The 22,094-nt window shown below is 32.5% G+C and overlaps 1 protein-coding gene and 1 long non-coding RNA gene across 2 annotated transcripts in view; one reads left to right on the top strand and one right to left on the bottom strand.

Annotated features, from left to right (window-relative positions):
* LOC114331406 (NADP-dependent malic enzyme) overlaps positions 1 to 18,650 on the bottom strand; it is a 125,199-nt gene extending 106,549 nt beyond the window's left edge. The window contains exon 1 of the mRNA XM_050660953.1: positions 18,430 to 18,650. Within this exon, the coding sequence (XP_050516910.1) occupies positions 18,430 to 18,458 (29 nt within the window). The 5' untranslated portion in view covers positions 18,459 to 18,650. The remainder of the gene's footprint in view (positions 1 to 18,429) is intronic.
* LOC114331407 (uncharacterized) lies at positions 164 to 22,027 on the top strand. The gene is made up of 2 exons (XR_003652636.2): positions 164 to 347; positions 21,912 to 22,027. It is a non-coding gene; the product is annotated as an uncharacterized LOC114331407 (long non-coding RNA).
* Positions 22,028 to 22,094: the final 67 nt, after the last annotated feature.

Raw genomic sequence — 22,094 nt, forward strand, 5'->3', positions numbered from 1 at the left:
ACGGTCCCATAACGAACCAAGACGGAAGTTTATTTTGGGTCACGTCCAAACTTTTTTTAAACCGTTTATTAGAATTAAAAAAAAATCTAAAAAGCTTCTTTTGTTTGCTCAAAACATCGGGAACTGGTGTCAAATTTGATATGCATTGTATACAAAACATGGTGTTAATCTTTAGTTCAGGTTAAGGTCACAGTAGCCACATCGTTATGAATAATACATAATTCGAAATAGATTGAAGTGAATTGATTAAATAGTTTGTTGCTCCTCTCCGGACCTACAAGATATCTAAATAAAGTTGATAAACTGTGACAAATTCAAACGAGGATACGGATACCAAAGTAGCAAAGGTATGTAATTTCGGTTTAATTGTTTATTTCTCACTTAGACTTTCCCTGTCTTACACTGTATGTCGTTATGAATTCTTCTGACATCATAATTTTACTTATTACGAGATTTTTGCTGTATAGGGGAGAGTCGGCTAATGGTGCGTGTCGGGTAATTGTGCGCATCAATGTTTCTAATCTCCTATTTAATAAAATTGCAAAAACTATATTGTCGGGCCATCTAGTAGCAACTGCCATATCTATCCGACACAAACGAACGTCGGGAGATAATTTACCGGTTGGAAGTTATCGCTTACATGTTTTCGCGTGGTATGATATTGTTTGTGTGACTGAGAAAATAATCGATAACTTTTTTCTTGACAGAAATATAGTTTAAATAGTACTTATATCTTTTATTTATTTACCATTGTAAACACTGATATAGTTAGTTTTGTTCGATTCTTTTTTGTTTTTATTAAATTTTGTGTTATGTGGCGAAGTGTAACGTCATCTAATGGTGCGCATTGCGCACCATTAGCCGACAAGGTATATGAAGGCATTTTTTACGTTTTGTGACTGCGTCATAAAACGTAAACAAGCGTTAAACAACCGTCAAACTAGAGAAAGGGGCAAAGAGAAAACCACGAAATTGAAAAAAGGTAAAAAAAGGAAAATTTTTGGACACAGCAGCTCCGAAGTTATTTCAGAAAGTGAACTGTGCCATGATGATGAGTTGGAAGATCTCGTGTCAGATCAAAATGACTTCTGTGTATTGTGGTGATGATAGCAAAGAAGACGAGGTATGGTGCAAGTGTTCGATATATCGTCAGTAGTCGCATGCCATGTGTATACGACAGGATTGTCCAGAATGATATATTATTTGTGACTTCTGCAATACTTAGATTTTTTTAAATATCTGTAACTTGGTTTCTTATCTTTTTCCGTGTTATAAACTCTGACGATTTGTTTGTTCCTTTAGTATTTATGTTCAATAAGCTACATTTTCGAAGGTTATTTGTAAGTTCTATTATTGCGCACAGTTATCCGACATATGCGCACCATTAGCCGAATAGGTCGGGTATTTGTGCGCATTACACCAATTGGATATTTCGCCTCTCACTCTTCTACTGTTCAACCATTCACTAAATGCGGTCCCTACCAATACACCTAAGCTTTTGAAGTATATCTTCAAAAAATTTGGAAACGAAAATGTTTCAAGTTTGTGAAATATCCTGAATTTGCCTTAGGTGCGCACCAATCGCTGACTCTCCCCTACTCTTATCAGTTTATCTGGTGTATATTATCTCCTTTTCAGACTTTTCGATACTTTGACCTTGGCATTAAGTTTGTTTGACGTTTCGATTTCCACTTCCTAAATCGTTCTTCAAATACCGAAGTGGAAATCGAAACGTCAAAATATATATATATATATATATATATATATATATATATATATATATATATATATATATATATATATATATATATATATATATTATATATATATATATATATATATATATATATATATATATTTAAAAACATGAGATGTAGATCCTTGAAACACACTCAGTGATCAAAAGATCCAAGGTTAATGGTTTGACGACCACTCGTACGAAATCAAACAGATGAAATAGAGAATGTGGAAAAATCCCCTTACGAACAATTCACACATCCACCATTTCGGGTTGGGAAAAATTTTTTTGAATAGAATCAAAGATCCAAACACCAGTTCTTAGAAATGTGTTTCGCCCTCTTCAACCTCTCTGGGCTTATCAATAAAGATGAGAGGTTGAATATCCTTAGACACATTCCAATCAAAAAACAACATTCGAGACCTAGACATAGAAGGTGCGTAAATCTACGGCAAGTCCGACAATGACAGTCTCAAGTTTTAATTCCCTAATTACTTAAAGTAAGTAAAATATATGTTTAAAAACATGAGATGTAGATCCTTGAAACACACTCAGTGATCAAAAGATCCAAGGTTAATTGGTTAATATATATCGGTTTTAAAACGTTCTCCTACGTCTTCCGATGCCTAGTCGCCATTCACTTCGGTCCATCCAAAGGTCTTCATCCAATTCTCTTTCTCTCATTTCTCGATTTATGCCTTCTCTCCAACTAAGGCGGGGTCTTCCTCTTTTTCGTCTACCATGAGGGGTCCACGTTAGGATTTGTTTCGGGAGTCGTTCTTCGGACATTCTTTGTACGTGTCCATACCATCTAAGCTGTTTGGTACTAATGTCATCTACTAAATCAATAAATACGTCAAAATAAACTCATTTTAAAGTAAAATTGTGGCTTATTCCCAATAAAAATAGTAAATTGTGATTTATTTTTGAGATTATCCTAGAATAGAATAGAATAGAAATATGCTTTATTGTCATGAAAAATTTAACAATTTTATAGACAAAGCTTACAAGAATCATAAATAAAAACAATAACAAATACAATTTACTAAAATTATACAAATCGTCAATATAAATAAAACATAATAAAGTCAAATAAAAATCAGTAACAATCTATTGCAAAATTAAAAAAAAATTGCAAATTGCGTAATCTACCTTAAGAAATTTAATAAGAAATTTAATAAGTTATGCTGCTGCATATGACACTCAAATATAGATTAAGATTCTACTTATACATAACATTACTGTAATTTCTTAGTTATTGGTTAAGAAACTCTGCTATTGAATAATATGGTCTTTCAGATAAATAGGCTTTAGTCATTTTACGGAACTTGGGGAAAGATGTTGCAGATTTAAGTTGTAGAGGGAGATGGTTGTATAGTTTTTTTGCAGAATATAATATAGATTTCTTTATTAACTCACGGGACGGGATCGGTAAATAGATGTCAAAAGTAGAATTTCTGGTGGAATAGTCATGTCTAGGTCTTTCTGGAAAAACATGTAGATGTTTACGAATTAAGCAAACAGTTTCTAAAATATATAAAGAAGGTAATGTTAGAATTCTGTGATCTTTGAAGTAGCTTCTGCAATGTGTTGTTCTTCTGAGGCCAAACAGATATCTGATTGCTCTTTTTTGTAATTTAAAAATAACATCGGATTGGGCAGCTGTACCAAAACCCCAAAAAGGCAGACCATATCGAAGATGGGACTCGAACAATGAAAAGTATGTTATTTTGGAAGAGGCTAAATCCATTTCCTTAGAGACAGATCTTATTGCAAAGCAAGCTGAGGATAGTTTCTTGCTTAACACATCGATATGAAGGGACCATTTAAGGTTGCTATCTAAAAAAATACCAAGAAACTTTACAGAATCAACGATATTGATCTGGCTGTTATGAAGAGGTAAGGGTTGAAGAGTTCCTTTATAGGGTAATGCTACTGTTTTATCTACGTTAAAAGAGAGTAAATTAGAATCTGACCAGGATTTTATTGTGAGTAGATCAGAAGTTATAGTAGCATGAAGAGTTGCGATATTTGAGTTGCTCCAAGTGATACTGGTATCGTCAGCAAAAAGAAAAACTTTTCCATCGATTTTTAAACTAGTGATGTCATTAATAAAGATAAGGAAAAGTAGAGGACCCAATACTGAACCTTGCGGTACCCCACATACAACATTTTTGAGACTAGAGTCTGTATCATTTGCTCTAACCAGTTGTTTCCTATTTTCCAAGTAAGATTGAAACCAGTTCAAAGAAATACCTCGAATTCCATAGAAATCTAGTTTTTTTATCAAAATGTCGTGATTTACACAATCAAAAGCTTTGGCATAATCACAAAAAACAGTGGCAGTGTGGAGATTATTGTTTAATGCTTGATAAACCTCATGTAGTACAGAAAACATGGCATCGGTGGTACATTTATTATTTAAAAATCCAAACTGATTTTGTGATAAAATCTTGTTATCAACGAGAAAGGACATAAGTCGGGCTTTTAGGAGTCTTTCAATAATTTTGGAGAGTACCGGTAGTAATGCAATAGGTCTATAATTGCAGGCAATAGATTTTTCTCCACCCTTATGAAGAGGAATAATCATGGCCGTCTTTAGGCACTCTGGAAATTTACCTTTCTCAAAAGAATCATTTATTAGAGAGATGAGGACTCCCAACACATTGTCTGGGAGATTTGAGAAAATTTTTGTGGATAGTCCATCGGTACTACAGGAAGATTTGCTTTTGATACTATTGATTGTTTGGATCAGTTCAGATTTACCAACCGGTCTTATAAAGAATGAATTCGAAACCTTTCCTGAATTAGGGAGATAGGAAATGGGATCTTGTTGTGACACAATAGTTGATGTTATATTTTTACTCACATTAACAAAATATTCATTTAGATTTTCTGGGTCTGGAAGGGAAAATGTTTGAGCTGTGTGAGTTTTATTTCGAAGATCGTTTATTATGGACCAAGTTTCTTTTGCAACACTTTTGGAGCTTCTGAGACGATTTTGATAATACAATTTTTTAGCCGATTTTATAAGTTTTAAATAGATTGCCCTGTACTTGGTGATATATTCAGTAACAGAGACGTTGGTAGTAAATTTCTTGATATACAGTAGTGAACGCATGTTTTTGGCTGATATGCGGACACCTTTGGTAGTCCAGGGTTTGCGATATTTTTGCTTAATTGTGATTAAAGGAAATGCTTTATTGAAGATACAGACCAGCTTATTCAAAAAATCACTGAAATTATAATCGACGTCCATGGAAGGAAAGTGCCACTCAGAGGTTAAGCATAAATTTTGGAATTTACGAAAGTTCCGACCGGAAAAAACCCTGCCTAAACGTCGAGTTAATTTGTTTAATCCTGTTTTGCTTATCAATAAATGTTCTTCTAATTAAATAATCGTATTAAATTGTTGCAAGATGCATGGTCGAAATGTTTTGCATTTATTCATGTTAGGTTCATTTAAAAAGTTCAAAAAGGCCTTCCCATACTACCAACATTGTCTTTTACTGATTATTCTTTAATAACAAATATATCACGATCACGTGTTTACAATCAGCTAATTTTTTATTCTTAACACCTACTGTTGTATTTAATTTTTACTTTTCTAACAGTTATAAAACTCAGTAGATGACCATCACTATATTCAGAATGTGTTTCTCGTTCGGCACTCTTCCATGATTTTTATATAATCATCTGGCAGGTAAAGTCGTGGCTGATATTTTAGTACAAATTACATGTCCGAAAAATGATTATCATTTGATAGGAAACTACGGCCCGAGATACGAATTCATTTTTTTTAAATTCCTCCTGAATTCTTAGCACCCTCTTGACTATCAAAAGTCTGTCGGGGATTGAGGGCCTTATCTTTTATTTCAATGATCATGATACTTACTTTCCATGTCCGGAACAGTAATAACTTTAAATTCTGCATAGTCGCCTCTGAAATCGGTTGAAAAATTTAAACCGAATATAACAAAATTCAGTTTGGCAACATTGTGTGAGTACCAAGTTCAATAGAACCGTAATTTAGTCCAGACGAATTAATATATTTTTTTACCAACAAAAATTAGATATTTTAAACAAATAGCGTTTCAAAAATGATGTGATGAATTTTTAATTCGGTTACGTTAATGAAATTGCTTTTTGGAGTTATACTTCTTTAGGCACGAGGGTAAATTTTTATTTTGCTGGGCGCATGCGCACACCGACAGTATGGTATGAAACGTTATGAGGGATCTGATTGGGTGTTAAAATCATCTGTCAATAATTGTTTAAATGGAGATTCTGGATAAACAAAATGTTGTGTAAGTATATTAGTTTTCATTGTTGTGAGGACAGTGACAAAAAGCAAGTTCGTAATTGTAGTGACTTTTTAAATAGTTTTTAAAAGCAACAGTTAGGTACCTTATTGTAAATGTTTCAGTATTGTAATAAAAAATTACAAATTAGGTAAATACCATGTACCTACCTAGCTAGTAGGTAATGCTTTGATTTACATAATTTTATTACCAACAAAAATCTCCATCTAATATATTGCTTTTTTAGTCTATATTTTGTCGTATTTTAATTCCACAAGAATCAAACTTATTTGATTAAACTAACAGAATAAGCAACCGTCAAAAAAATTTTAAAACGTTTAGTTCTTTTATTTCACATGTCTCGGTAGTTAAATTCTGCGTGGGGTGAGTTCAAAATAATCTAAACCTGATAGACGCAGGTTCAATTCCCAATGCAAATTTTTATTTTTTTTAAACATTTTATGATTGTAAGCATATTTATTATATTTTTTTTTCAGAAAATACGTATTTAGTTAAAATTTTCTCAACAATTGTTCAGAAATAATTTCTTTGGTTTCATTTTTCAATGTGTTTGCGTGTGTTTTATTCTTTTATTTTTTTTATTTTTTGTATTGTTTTAATAAAAATTTTTGGAAAGTAGTAAGTATTAAAATTAGTTTAATATTTAAATAAAATATAAATAAACTGTTATATTGATTTCGTTGAAATCATATAATAGAAGTATAACTTCTTACGTGCGTACAAAGTACACACACTTCTTTTTTTGTCCTTAAAAGTAGAAAAAAGTCTACTTATTCTTGCTTAATATTTTATCCTGTAATAATTTTCACTGTATCAATATGCAAGTCGACAACTAATGACTAATGACTAAGCTCTTATCTTTAAAGCGGCCGTATTGAATTACTTTGACATTTATACCGAACATTGATGGGGCAAGTTTTGCGCATTCTGACAAAGTTCCGTGTCTACTATACTTCTAATGGTTGGCCACATAGATGGCCCTGTCATTTGCTAAAATTAAGTATTTTTCTGTGCAGGTCTCTGTCATCTCTCCGCATGATAGTAGATGGTGGCTATTCTGAACCACGGCACTTTTTTCAGGTTACTAGCACAACGTGAAACGCCTGTTCAGCGCTTTCCATGTCGGATACGGTAAATTGTGTCCAGCAGCCATTTCCTCTGAGGGGGGAAATGTGTTGTGGTAGGTGACGCTTGCCATATATGTATTCGGTGCGTCTCTGGAGCTTCGGGGATGGATCTTGATTTTTTCAGAAAGCTTTTCCGAGATCTTAGTCTACTTGGCTGAGTGTGGTGATCATACAAGGGGTGTTTTCGATCCATCTCCTGCTTCTTTCCTTCTATCTCTGATGTGACCTGTCTCCTGATAGGTGGTGGAGCGATTCCCACTATGGGATAGACTTCTTCAATAGCTTTCGGTTTCAGTCAACCCGATATTATACGATCAGTTTCGTTTAGAGCTACGTCGACGTTTTTAGCGTGAGCAGAGTTTGCCCATACTGGTGCTCCAAATAGCGGCCGAATAACATAATGCTAAGGCAAAAGTGCGGAAAGTGTGTGGCTGTGCTCCCCATTTTGTATTATTTCTGACATTTACTTTTTTCTTGACAGCTTGTCAGTGGTATCGATAAGACAGAGTTCTATCCAGACATGCGCCGAGGTATTTTGGCTTGGCGTCTCGTTGTGTTCCAGCATCTGACCACACCATTCCACCTCTAGTGGCCTTCGGGCATGCTTGTTTCTAAGATGGAAGGCACTTACCTGGATTTTTATGGGATTGGGTTTCAGATGGTTTTCATCATTGAGGGGATTAGATGCTAATGAGTACAAATGATAAAATGGTTTAGTTGAGAAAAACGAAGTCAAAGTTAAATTTACATAGTAAATTCTACAGCGAATTAATCACTTATGGACTTATTTTGAATAAAGTTTATACATTTTTTTTTCAAATTTTGCACTGGTTTCTCTTTGCCACTTAATACTTTGTCACTTTTTAGTATCTAATACATTACAGGCAAAGGTATACAGGTGTAGTTATAACTGTTTGCACACAAACTCTTTTTAAATATTTCGTAAGTAGTCAAACTAGAACCTGCGATATGTCGCCACCAATAGTTTAATTCACCTGATCTCTTTGCCACTAAATTTTTAATACTATCTAGTATTACTTTGTGCACTTAACTCAGTTTACAATATTTTGTCACTTGTACCCCTTAGAATCTGGTCCCCTCCATTATATAGTGCTCCTAGGACACCTGTTGTTTCACTTCGACTCCACCGATTGTTCTTGGACTGAAGCGTTACGTAGAAGCGACTATTCTGGAGGAGACATGATAATTATAATAGAGAACAGTAATATAGTAGTTTCTCGTATTCTGGTATTCAATAAAGGCCGCTCCAGGATCATTTCCTTTATAGACGGAGAGGTAGCACTGAAAAATCTCTTTGAATTTACTAAAGCTAAATTTTTCACAGTTGATTAATGTGATTGTGTAGAGAAACATACTGCGGTCGGTCAAGCGAAACGTAGAACAGGGGTTACTGAGAGGGTATCAAAGTTGCTTTCCTACGAAAATAATTAAATCAATTTACTAAGGCTGAAAATCAGTACACACATTCTAAATTGAATATAAATAAAAGTTATTATAGTCGGTCAGCTGTATGACGGGACAGAGCCGGTCGGTCAGCCCCAACGAATGTACAGGGTTATTCACTATATTTTGACCCCCTTGTAAACTGCTTTATTTACAGAATTAGAAAAAAATGTAAAATACAAAAGTTATTCGATTTTTTAATTATGATTTTTTGACATATATGTTGTACTAGTGACGTTATCCATCTGGGCGTGATGACCTAATCGACTATATTTTTAAATGAGAATATAGGGGTCGTGTGCTAGCTCATTTGAAAGGTGATGCAATTCTCTATACAGTACTATAAACATTAAGATCATTATTTATGCACGGTGTCCAAAATAAATTTTTGAAATATTAGTTAAACAATTAATTTAATTAAAAAAAATTTTTTTGAACACCCTATATAATTAATCATGTTAATGTTTATATTACTGAATAGGGAATTGAATAACCTTTCAAATGAGCTAGCACTCGACCCCTATTCCCATTTAAAAAAAATAGTCGATTACGTCATCACGCCCAAATGGATGACATCACTAGTACGATATATATGTCAAAAAATCATAATTTAAAAATCGAATAACTTTTGTATTTTACATTTTTTTCTAATTCTGTAAATAAAGCAATTTACAAGGGGGTCAAAATATAGTGAATAACCCTGTACATTCACTGGGGCCGACCGACCAGCTCTGTCCCGTCATACAGCTGACCGACTATAATAACTTTTATTTATATTCAATTTAGAATGTGTGTACTGATTTTCAGTCTTAGTAAATGAATTTAATTACCTTCGTAAGAAAGAAATTTTGATACCCTCTCAGTAACCCCTGTTCTACGTTTCGCTTGACCGACCGCAGTATGTTTCTCTACACACTCACAGTAATCAACTGTGAAAAATCTAGCTTTAGTAAATTCAAAGAGATTTTTCAGCGCTGCCTCTTGGACTATTACGCCCTACCTTAGTATGGAGGTTGATGTTGCCCGACATCAGAATATACAGCAAGGGAAACTTTGGTAATTAGGTATGAGTTTGAGTCTAGGACATAATTTCTCCCAGTTATTAGAAGAATGGGCGATAATTATTATAATATGGCTCACGTCGGCAGGGTCGCATTCCTGAAGTAGATTACCGGGAACGTAAAAGGGTTCCATTCCACAATACCAGCTACCCCTGTCGTGATGATATAATTTTCATTATTGAAGGCTGGCGACAGCACTGCAATTGTTTTTATCTGTTATTGTCTCATTATTATCAGTACATAAAATTTCACGTTATTGATTAATATTAAAAAAATTATTGTTTGTAAGAAAATTACAAAAAAAAATATATTTCACACTTTCTGGAATTCATAACAATCAAAATGGTTGTTTATTTAATTTGCGATATAAAAAGATCGCTAACCAGATAGGTAATTTGTATCTGAATTTTCATAAATTTAATTACGATACTATCATTATTATCACTAAATCTTGAATTTTATTCAATGTCAAAACATGTTTATTTTTATATTTGATTTTGTAAGATACGACCACAGATTAAATAATTTGATGGTAAATAGTTAAACGATTATTTAGTCTAAAATTAGGACAAATTTTTTGGCTAAGATTCTGTCAATGATTTAATTGTCCAAGGACAAAATGTTAACAAACTCCTAAATATACATGAAAATTATACTTATATTTTGTGTCCAATGAATTAGAATTATATAAGAACATCATAACGTTTTGTAGGGCTGCCACAAATCGCTTTGTTTTCTATTAATCTTGAAGATAAAATGAATCGAATGAATTGAATTGAATGAATTTAAGATATTTATTTATTTTGTCGTCATCATCATACACATATCCAATCATTCCTCTTTTACCGTTAGGTGTGGAGGAGGTGTGTCTATTTTTTGATGAATTTTCTCCATTCTTTTCTCTTCTTCGCCGTTTGTGTTGCTTGTCAATATTTGCCGTTATTTTGTAATATCTCTTCTATGTCGTTGTTCTTTTGTTTTATTGGTTTGTCCCTTCTGTTTTTCTCTATTGGTTTAGCTTCCCACACTCTTTTTACTTATCTGTTATTGTCCATCCGTGATATCGTCGGTATACTGCGAAAACCAGATAAATGACAAATTTTAAAATATTGAGTTAAGTATACCAAAATTCTCAGCTTTTTACGCTCTACATAGAGGTAAAACTCAATAAATGATACGACTTTCCAGTCAGCAGATAATTTGTGTAATAAACAAATAAGTTACACCTAACCAACTTTTCCTTTTCAAATAAAACAATATATCGCTACTTACTTCCATAAAATCAAAGTTCTGTTGCATGTAAAACCAACTAAGCGCACATTTATATTTGCCGGACAATAATATATTTCTACTGCTGTATGTCTACCATATTCAGTAAAAAGGTGATAAGTATCTTTAATACACTGTGATTTATTTTGATTTACAGGTAAAAGCAGGTAAGTGATTGAACCTGGATCTTAAATTTAGGTTTAATCAGCTAGGTCTCTTAACTTTTTCAAACTAATGATAGAATATTATTTCTGATATATGCATCTTTCACTAGCATATCGAATATCAAACACAACTGGTCCGCTTAATTCAAAATAAAGCACTAAACTTTAAAAACGTTTTTTCTCGACTTCTGTATTTCGACATTTACCTGGTTTTCGTAGTATACCGACGATATATTACTGAACCATGCTAATTTATTCTACTTTACTGTATCAATCAAGGATTTAATTTTAAGTATGTTTCGTATTTCTGAATCTGTCTGTCGTTCTTGCCCCTCTGAGGTATTTTATCTGTTCTGCTTGTATCGACTCTATGAGTCTTCAGTTTAAAATTCAGTTTTATGTTTCATAATATGTCAAAGTTGGCGTATATTTTGTTTTGCATATGGTCATCTTCTTTGTTTTTGACATTTATTTGTTGTTGAGGAAGCCTCTATTTAGTGCCTGGAATAGTTTTCCGCATTCTCTAATCTGGTATTTATTACTGTTATTTATTATGTTCAAAAAAAACCACTAAATTGCGTTAAGATGTCACAAAAAAATAGCTTCATAACAATATTAATAAATCACAAACGTAGAATAAATATTATTAAAAATATGGTAATTTTGATTAATTGTAAAATACTTCAACATGTTATCAATCAATTATCATTCCTTTGTTTGATAATTATTATTATTAAATAAATCATATGACTAACAGATTATAATACATACTTGCAGAAAGAAAAACTATGTTTATATTCCTCAAAATAGTTCCATTCCATTACGATATAGATCATAGCACTAGATTTAGTAATGATAATAAGAGAACTGATGAGAGATTTGATGGGAGAACTGATAAAAACAATTGCGTGAAAAACAAGCATTAAAGAAGTAGATTAGTTGAGTCCTTCAATATTATTTAATGTGACCATGGAAAAATAATAAAAAAAAAGAAATGAAAACTGAATGGAATAAAGTATGATGTAGGTGATGCGAAGATGTTATGATATGTAACATACTACTAAGATATATTAAGATGAACAGCAGAAAAATCAGTCATATGGGAAAGGAAGCTCCATGAAAATCTACAAACTGGCATTGATAAAATACTAGAAACATAGCAAAATCACTGTCAATGTCTATACAAAAACAGGAAGGTCCCATTTGCAAATATATTATCAGTTAACTATACCAAACAGCCCCTTAGTAGTGTTCTCGGAAGTAAAATATGCTATTAAGTCATTGAACAAAAATAAATCTCCTGACAAAGGAATATAGAGCAGTATTGAGTCCACTCTATCTATATACTGTTGTATGGAATATAGTGTGTGTGTTTTGTGTTTTATTGGCACTGGTTTTCACAACCAACTGGCCAGTCAATTTCATAATGGTTTTTTAAACTATAACTTATCACTAACTCAGGGGAGTAATGTGTAGTGTGTGTTGAGTAAGTGTCTTGTTACTTTGCAAAATCGACGTCATTGTCTTTGCAAAGAGACGCTAATTGTATCCGAACGTCTGCAGTCCCTCACCTCCCTGGTGAGTACCGATCTCACAAGGACAGAAACTATCTCCATTTATTAATTTATAACAAACGAAAAATTTCTGACCCTGGTGAGATTCGAACTCACGACTATTCGGACCTTTCGATCCAAAGGTAGGCGCTCTTACCACTGAGCTACAGAGGGGGTATGGAATATAGGAAAGCAGCAAAGTGACTAATCTGTTTCAGCCTAATAGGCTATTCAATAGTATTCAATGAGATTTGTGGTTCGATAAGAGAGGGTGTTGCTATTAGCACAGAATAACTAACCACACAGAAGCGAATCTGATTGTCGATTCCATTGATTTTGTTGGGACCGAAATGTTTTACCTTTTGCACCAGTTACAGAATAGAACTTGATGTTCTAAGGAATAGACCATTCCAAATGATGTGATATTTTTGACAAGTAGTTATTAATTAAATATGATGTGATATTTTTGACAAGTAGTTATTAATTAAATATGAAATATAAAATTTAACTATAAAATATAAAACGAAACATATATAAATATAAAATTTAACTAAAAACAACTGTCACTGTCAGTCGCAAAAGTGAGGTTGCACCACTTACGTGGCGAATGAGCATGAAAATTATGTTACCGTTTTCAGCCTGAGTTTCGCTTCTGTATGGTTAGTTATTCTGTGCTATTAGTCTAAATTTTTTTTGTTATGTTGGTACACTCTTTATATTATATGAATATATTATGTGAAGTATCAAGTATCATTTCAATCTGTCAATTCATTGTTTGTTTACAAGTCACTTAGTATCGATGTCTCACAGAATTTTTTAACATTTTTTTACAATGGAAAAATCAAGTATCCTGCATTAATCGAATTTTTATTTTGGAAAGGTTTAAAAGCAAAGGAAATTTATGAACGAATCTTGAAAATTTATAAAGACTCTCCACCTTCAGTTAGTAGAGTAGAAAGATGGGTTGCTGAATTTAAACATGGTTGTACAAGCCTTGAAGAGGATCTATGCTAAGAACATCCAAAAACAGCAACACCAGAAATCATAGAAAACATACATAAGATATTGTATTGGAAAATTGTTAAGTGACTGAAAGATATTTAGTAGAAATCCTAGGTATCTCATTGGGCAGTGTAGGCAATATTTTGACTTAAGTATTGGGTTTCAGAAAGCTGTGAAAACCTCATTTGCTAACAATGAAACAAAAACAGATTCGAATGTAAATTTCTTAGTAACATTTAAAGCGTTTTCGAAAGAATAAAGTGGATTTTGTGCATCAATTCATCATTATGGATGAGACGTCAAGTATCTCTAATATCTATTGATATTAGATAGACTATGCTTAATAAAGTATATTTCAGACCATAAAATTGTGTTTTTCTTATCAAACCACAAAACTTATTGAAAAGCCTATTATATCCCACTACATAACATAGGTACACATTACACCAGTTAATAGGGAAAAAATCATCGATGTCACGTAAAAATGTTAAACAGGGTTTTGAAGGTTTTAAACGATAGATGAGGGATAAATGATGATTTCCGTGAAAACGTACAGCTAATTTTTCTTCTTCTTTTTTTTTAACAGTTACAAAGAATGAAAAACTCAGTTTTTTGGCTATAAAACGTTTCTTGTGCATTTTATAGAAAAATGTTTCAAATAAATATTGTAGACCTTAAAAAGTTCTTTAATTGGGTGGGACACATATTGAAATATATACAATTGACCGAGATAATTGTAAAAAACTCTCATTTTTGCACTAATTTATAAATATTAATAACTGTATTTTTTCACAACGATATTTAATTTAACTACTTTAAATTATGCCAATTAATGGGATATTTCAGTGTACTAAATTTCAACCAGATCGACCAAATATTTTATAAGTTATTCAATTTGTTTATCCCAGAGGGCAATTGTTTAAACAACTGTTCTTGCTCTAACAGTGACTCTAGAGATATTTTACAAATCGCAATAGATTATTTGAGACTTCAATTTTAAGATGTATTGAAAATGTTTTAAGATTTTATCAAAATTGTTATTAATAAAACGGTCTGAAAAAGACCCTACTTTTTAGGTTATAAACAATTAGAATAACTTTGACAGTTTTTATGTTACACGCTTGTATGTAGGCTCACTAAAATGTTGGTAAACAAATACACATTAAAATAGTAAGAAGGATTTTATATGACCAATAGAAATCAAGTTAGAATTTTTTTTCAATAAATCATATTTCCATTTTTTATAAACATTAAGAGCTGAAAATTGAACAAGTTGTTTAAGAAAATCTATATTTTATGACCCACTTCATAGATTGCATATGCAGTGAAAAAATAAAAAGTCATGACTCGTTAAACTGATGGTACTCTGAAACACCGCCAAGGAATGTAAAGATGAGAATAGCTTAGTTTTATTTTTTAGAATGGAATCCCAATTTGAGACACCTTGAAAAAATTTGCAGTTTGCTATGACTTACTTTAATTAGTAAAATATAAGTAATTCTTACGACATTATTGTAAAATTAAAGTATATTATTTATATAAATATACAATAATAACTATAAATTAATCCAATACATATTATTTTTAATTTGATAGTAAGTATTTTAAAAAGGTTAGTTTAATCCTATTATAATTTCATTTAATGAAACTATTACTATTTTGTCTAGGTAGATATCTAATTAGTAAAAACAATGTTTTTATTCGTTTATTTAAATTAAAATTAGTAACTGTTTAATTATTTTTTTATTTTTATTTCCCACTTTCTAAATAAATGGTTTTGAAATAAATTTTGAAAAGATTTTTTGTAGGTACTTCACAAAAAAGGTTCATGCAAGTTGTGATACATGATTTTCCTCTGATCATCAATAACAAAAAAAAATACAGTGCTTTTCAGATAAAACTATCCACCTTATCACGTTGACAGACAGAACGCCTATAGACGTCTAATTTCCATTGATAGAATGTGACACAACGTCTATAGACGTTGCATTTTTGTCTATTCTACTATGCAAAATACATATAGTGTCACAACACTTGCTTATACATTTGACACACTGTCCGTCAACGCGTTAAATAACTTTTGAACCACTTATTTTTGGAAAAATCGCAAAAACACGTCAAATAAGAGTTGAAAGAGGAGACATTATACCATACTTAAGCTTGCCGAGAAAGTCACTCTCTCACTTCCATATCATCCCTTAATTTTTTTTTTAAATTACTTACACCTTTTTTTTATTTTATATTTGGATTCTCCTCTTTGTACTGAATTCAAAAATGTATAACACATGATGCAGTGATTAGTTTATGAGAAAAATAAATACAAAAGAAAGAAAACTGGATTGAAAAAAATTATGTTTTTAACAATATTATTACCTACATACAAACATTTAGAATAAAAATTTCACTTCCAAAAATTTTAACAATATTTATTCAAAATGACTTTGACATTTTGAATAATTATTATTGTTAAAATTTTGAATAATTATTGTTAAAATTTTTAGTAGTGAAATGTTCATTCTAAATGTTATAAAATTGTTAAAAAAATAATTTTTATTCAATCCAGTTTTCTTGCTTTTGTATTTATTTTTCTCATAAACTAATCACTTTAAGCATCAAGTGTTATACATTTTTGAAATCAGAACAAATAGTAGAATACAAGTATCGAATAAAAAAAGGTGGAAATAATTTTAAAAAATTAAGGGATGATACGGGGGTGAGAGGGTGCCTTTCCCGGTAAGGTTAAGTATAGCACAATGTCTCCCTCTTCAACCATTATTTGAGGTGTTTTTGCATTTTTTTTCTAAATCTCAGTGGTTCAAAAGTTATTTGAGGAGGATAGTTTTATCTGAAGAGCACTGTATATTCAAATTTATTGATTTGGTGACACAAACAAATTAAGTAGTTGTATGATTAAATTAATTATTATATTGATACATTATATTTTGAATATTACAATTGCTAAAATAAATTTGAGGTTCAGTTTTCAATATCCCTGTCTTCTTTAGACGTCTTCTTAGAAATATTTAATCTTAGCCATTTATTAATGCATCAGCGTCTGATGGAAATACTATTCTGACTGCGTTAGTAGAATCTGCTGCAAAATGCAAAAAAAATAATCAAAATACAACATTCGTAACCTTTGACCAACCACTTTATTGGAAAGCTCGCAGTATAATTGCAAATGTAGATATAAATGAGGATCCTCATAATTTGTCATCAGTTGTTGTTAAACTTGGTGGATTTCATCCTCCGAGTTCATTTTTAGGTGATATTGGATATATCAGATATATTATATATTATTACTTGGTTTTTTTTAATTTTTTTGAATATGTATTTTTTCACCATATTTTCAGTGACCCTACATGCAAGCGTGTGACGTAAAAACTGTCAGAGTTATTCTAATTGTTTATAACCTAAAAAGTACGGTCTTTTTCAAACGGTTTTTTTAATAACAATTTTAATAAACTGGTAATTTTTTTAATATATCTTAAAAATAGAGTCTCAAATAATTGATTGCGATTTGCTAAATATATCTAGAGTCATTGTTAGGGCAAGAACAGTTGTATAAACAATCACTCTCTGGGATAAACAAATTGAATAACTTATAAACTATTTGGTCGATCTCATTGAAATTTAGCACACTTAAATAACCCATTAAATAGCATAATTTAAAGTAGTTAAATTATATATTGTTGTGCAAAAATTAAAGTTATTAATATTTATAAATTAGTGCAGAGGGTTTTTTGCAATTATCTAGGCCCTAGGTCAATTTTTTATGTATATGAATGAGTATAATCAAATTAAAGAACTTTTTAAAATCTACAACACTTATTTAAAATATTTTTCTCTTAAACGAACAAGTAACGTTTTATAGTCAAAAAAACTGAGTTTTTCATTCTTTGTAACTTCTTTAACATTTTTTCGTGTTTTTCCCTATTAACTGGGGTACATCTATACTACCTACTTATCTAAGCATAAAAAAAAACAACAATAAATTTAAAAATTGCACATTTGTAGCAAAACTTCAAAAATCATGACACAAAAATATTCAGAAAATGCAAATATGCAACAAAAAATATACTTTCTTAAAAATATAAATTTTTTCAAAACAGCTGAGAAATGCACAGCTGACCATACAATTAAATTAAGAATCTAAAAATAAATTTTACAACATACTGGAATAATGAAATTAAAATAATATAAAAATGATGAAAATACTAAATAAATGTGATTATTTCGTGGAAATACAATCATATCAATAGTTTTTAAACATAATGTGTAGGGAATCCAATGAAGGGTTATTCATTTTTAATCAAATATTTGTGCAAATCCTCAATAGGAAAAAACTTTTCCTGGAAAAACTGTCATAGTGAAATTGCACCTTCAATAATGTCATCACAGTTCAAATAGGCATTTCAAATCAAAAACCAATGCCAATTATAAATAAAAATTCCTTTAATTTTGATTCAAATTACTATTATAAATATTGGATTTTTGTTTTGAGACAAATCGAATGTAATAACATCTACTTTGAACTCTACTTTATATCGATTTTTTACGACTATTATCTAAGAAGAATGTCTCATTATGATTGATTCTTAGGCTGTTAAAGGGACAGCATTGTTATTATTTTTATAAGCTTTATATAACAACAGATCGTCCGCATAAAAAGCATAATTTTCAAGATTCTGACAAGCTTTTTCACAAAATAAACATTAAAATGACTCACCTGAGTGACCGTGGTATAAAAGACAACATTTTTAACAAGCCGACAAAAGATTCATATGATTTTTTCGGAGTTTTAAATAAAATTTATTAACACGGTTAGAAGCACACCAAACACTGGATATTTTAACACAGAATTTTATTGGCACAGGTAGTTCGATCGTTACGATTACATCACCGATCACCGACACAACAGCTGACTTATTTGGAGCAAAATGACAGGTATAAACGTCATGTTGACAGGGAGATGCAGTTCTTCCTTATTAAATGAGAGGTGGACTACCTTCATGTAGGGCACAGTCGATATATTTTATTAATTAATTTTTAGCGCATATTAAGTTTAAAAGATTTGTGTTTAAAAGAAGCTCAAAAACATTAAGTACTAGTAATATTAGTAAAAAGGTATTGATTTTAATAAATGCCACGCCCAAATTTATGCAGTATATATTACATCTTTCAGGAAATGCATTTCAGGCTAAACTGCAAGCTGCAAGTATTTAAAAGGTAGAATTGGTGTTGTTAAAATGTGAACTGTAAATGTCTACAATTATTATGTATTACATATTATAACGATATAACGTAGACAGCTATAGAATATATAAAAACGGGCAAAATAGGATTTTTTAGATCTGTAAACATATAACAAATAGCTCTAACTTCCTGCTTTTTAATGAAGATAAACTTATTACACTATAAAAAAGATAGTAGGTAATATTAATTGCACCAGTAAAAATTGAAATGAAGAAAAATCAAACAGAATACTTTTTTCTTTTCAATCATATTATGCAGAAAGTAATAAAAAGACCATTACTGAAGAAAATACTGAATGGGTGAAAAACATCATGGACGACTCTTTAGAAGATAGAAATTGTCCACGGAAGAAGCGGTTGCATTCAGGGTAATATTCTTGCTCAATAAACTAGTCAAGCTGGTCGAAATCCTCATAAGTGTGTTCAGAAACGGCAGATATACCATAGACGCCATAAGCAGGGAAAGGGAGAAAGGGATGCAGGTGTAGGTGGATGGTGGCACTTTTCCTGGATATCAAATGGAAACACCTCCATCCATACTTTCAGAACTCTGTGAAGGATAATTTCACAGACAGGAGCGTTAATTTAACTAAAGACGACACAATAAAGACATCTGCGAAAGTGCCACAGACCTCGGTCCTAGAATGATCCTGAAATGTCCGCTGCTCTTGAATGTACTTTATAAGAACATACTGGAGGAACAACATACTAGGACACGGAATACAAGCAATTGCTTAAGCAGGCGACCTGGTACTACTAGTGAACCCCTTCGCGACAATGGGCTCATAATGAGAGGACACTTCTTCATTTGGGAAGGAAAAAGTATCTTACCTGTCAAGAAAGTAAAATATCTGGACGTAATACTGGACAACAAGGAGAGCTTCGATGAGCAAGTAATATATGCCACGAAAAAAGCAGATCACAGAACATCAACGCTGACAAAGGTAATGCCAAACATAGGAGGTCCAGGGACAGATACCTATAATAAGAATTCTTATGAAAGGGGTCCACTCCACCATACTCTAAGCAGTGTATGTATAGCAGCAGGTAATATGTAAAGAAAACTACAGACGAATTTTACAAGAAAAATAAATAAAAATACAGAGCAAGTAGTGAGAGAAAGAGCGATAACGTATGGCATGGGTGAAAACGACAGACAAGAGAGGAGTAAGCAAAAAAGAGTGGAAAAACAAAGACAGGGCTCAATGAACAAGAACATTCATAACGGACGTAAGAGACTGGGTAGGACATGGCTATAAGAACACCAGTACCGGCGCTAGGGTATCAGATGCCCGCCTGCAAAACTAGCACAGGTCGCACTCCGTAAGAAGATCAAACCGGTCGCACTCCGTAATGGAGTGGTACCTATCTGACCCCCAAGCTATACCACCACCCCTCCCCATCGCAGTACATAACGAGTAATGAGGCTTTGTACTGAACATTACCTGTTGGACGACTTGGATAATGGAACGTCCTCTGTGTTACTTTCTGTGGTTAAGCCACCTGATTTTGTGGCTTGACCATCAACAAATTGTGTGGATGTCCCCGGCAAATTAGGTTCGGTTACAGTTTTGTTGGACTCATCATTATCATTGGGTAAAACAACATAACTTAGGTTTTTTCAGAAATTGGCTAAGATAACCAGATTGTTTTTTGCCATTTCTTCTTTTTCGACGTTTCTTTTTCTATGTTGCGCCCCAGATAACTTTTTTTTGGATTCAATTTTTATTTAACTAAATACCCCTTCTGGGGTATGCCCCTGGGGCCTGCCCCTTCGAACGAAATGGCAGGGATGCCCTGGCGGCAACTGCTATCAAAAAATTAAGTTTTCAATCTAATAGCATATAAAACACCATCAAAAAATGTCATTCTACATCTTATCAGACTGAAAACAATGGGAACCTTCTCTGGTAACACCCCCGAGGCTTCTACAATTTGCAAGCCATTTTTTGATAGCAGTTGCCGCCAGGGCATCCCTGCCATTTCGTTCGTTGCAATCCGTGACTGCACGCCTGGGTTTGTCCTACTTGGGTCAAAGAGAGCAGCATACGTGCCTCCTAATGAGAGACTAATAAGTTTCGAAACCGGTAGAGTTGCTTGCTGCACTCTCTGATTGAACTGGAATAATGATGCGGCTGTAGTTTCGTGTTGCAACGAAATTGAAAATGGTTATTCATTTTTGATTTATGTTTACTCCCATTGGAGTACGAAGGGAACCATTCTCGTTGGAACTTTACCGCGCTGAGCAGATGGGACGTGAATTATAAATTGTAAAATTCCCTCATTTTCCTTAGTCTCAGCATCCGTTATGGCTTGCAAATTGTAGAAGCCTCGGAGGTGTTACCAAAGAAGGTTCCCATTGTTTGTGAGTAGGATGTAGAATGACATTTTTTGATGTTGTTTTATGTGCTATTAGATTGAAAACTTAATTTTTTGATAGCAGTTGCTGCCAGGGCATCCCTGCCATTTCGTTCGTTGCAATCCGTGACTGCACGCCTGGGTTTGTCCTAGTTGGGTCAGAGAGAACAGCATATGTGCCTTCTGATGAGAACCTAATAAGTTTCGAAACCGGTAGAGGTGCTTGCTGCACTCTCTGATTGAACTGGAATAATGATGCGGCTGTAGTTTCGTGTTGCAACGAAACTGAAAATGGTTATTCATTTTTGAGAATAATCAGTCTTGAGGCGATCAGCTCTAGACTCCCTGGCCAGCCAGTGTAGTGAACGAGCAGGCCAATCTGCCTGCCTGTTCAATCCAGAGTTCCACCACTCGTAATTGAACAGGATCCGTGTAGTCGTGGAGTGAACAGCTACCGCCAGCTCCAATCGGAGTTGTATGGGTGTCCGTATAATTATTGATATTTTGATTGTGGAACTGTTCGTGGCTTACACTGGAGTGAAGTGTAAGGATATTTTCTTTTGATAGTAATAAATACAATTTTCTTTTTCTTTTGCAGACATCCACCAAAGGAGCTTTCTCCGTAACGGGGCGAAGATAGAATTACATTTTCTTTTGTTACTTTTAATTTTGATCTGTATATAAATATCCTGAATATATTTATTTCATTTTTAACCTATTTTTTACTGAGTCTGTTGTCCTGAAAAAACTACCCGTCACAAAGCATTGTGGTTTTTAAGGA

The sequence above is a fragment of the Diabrotica virgifera genome, chromosome 9 (genome assembly GCF_917563875.1).
Source record: "Diabrotica virgifera virgifera chromosome 9, PGI_DIABVI_V3a".
Classification (NCBI taxonomy): domain Eukaryota; kingdom Metazoa; phylum Arthropoda; class Insecta; order Coleoptera; family Chrysomelidae; genus Diabrotica; species Diabrotica virgifera.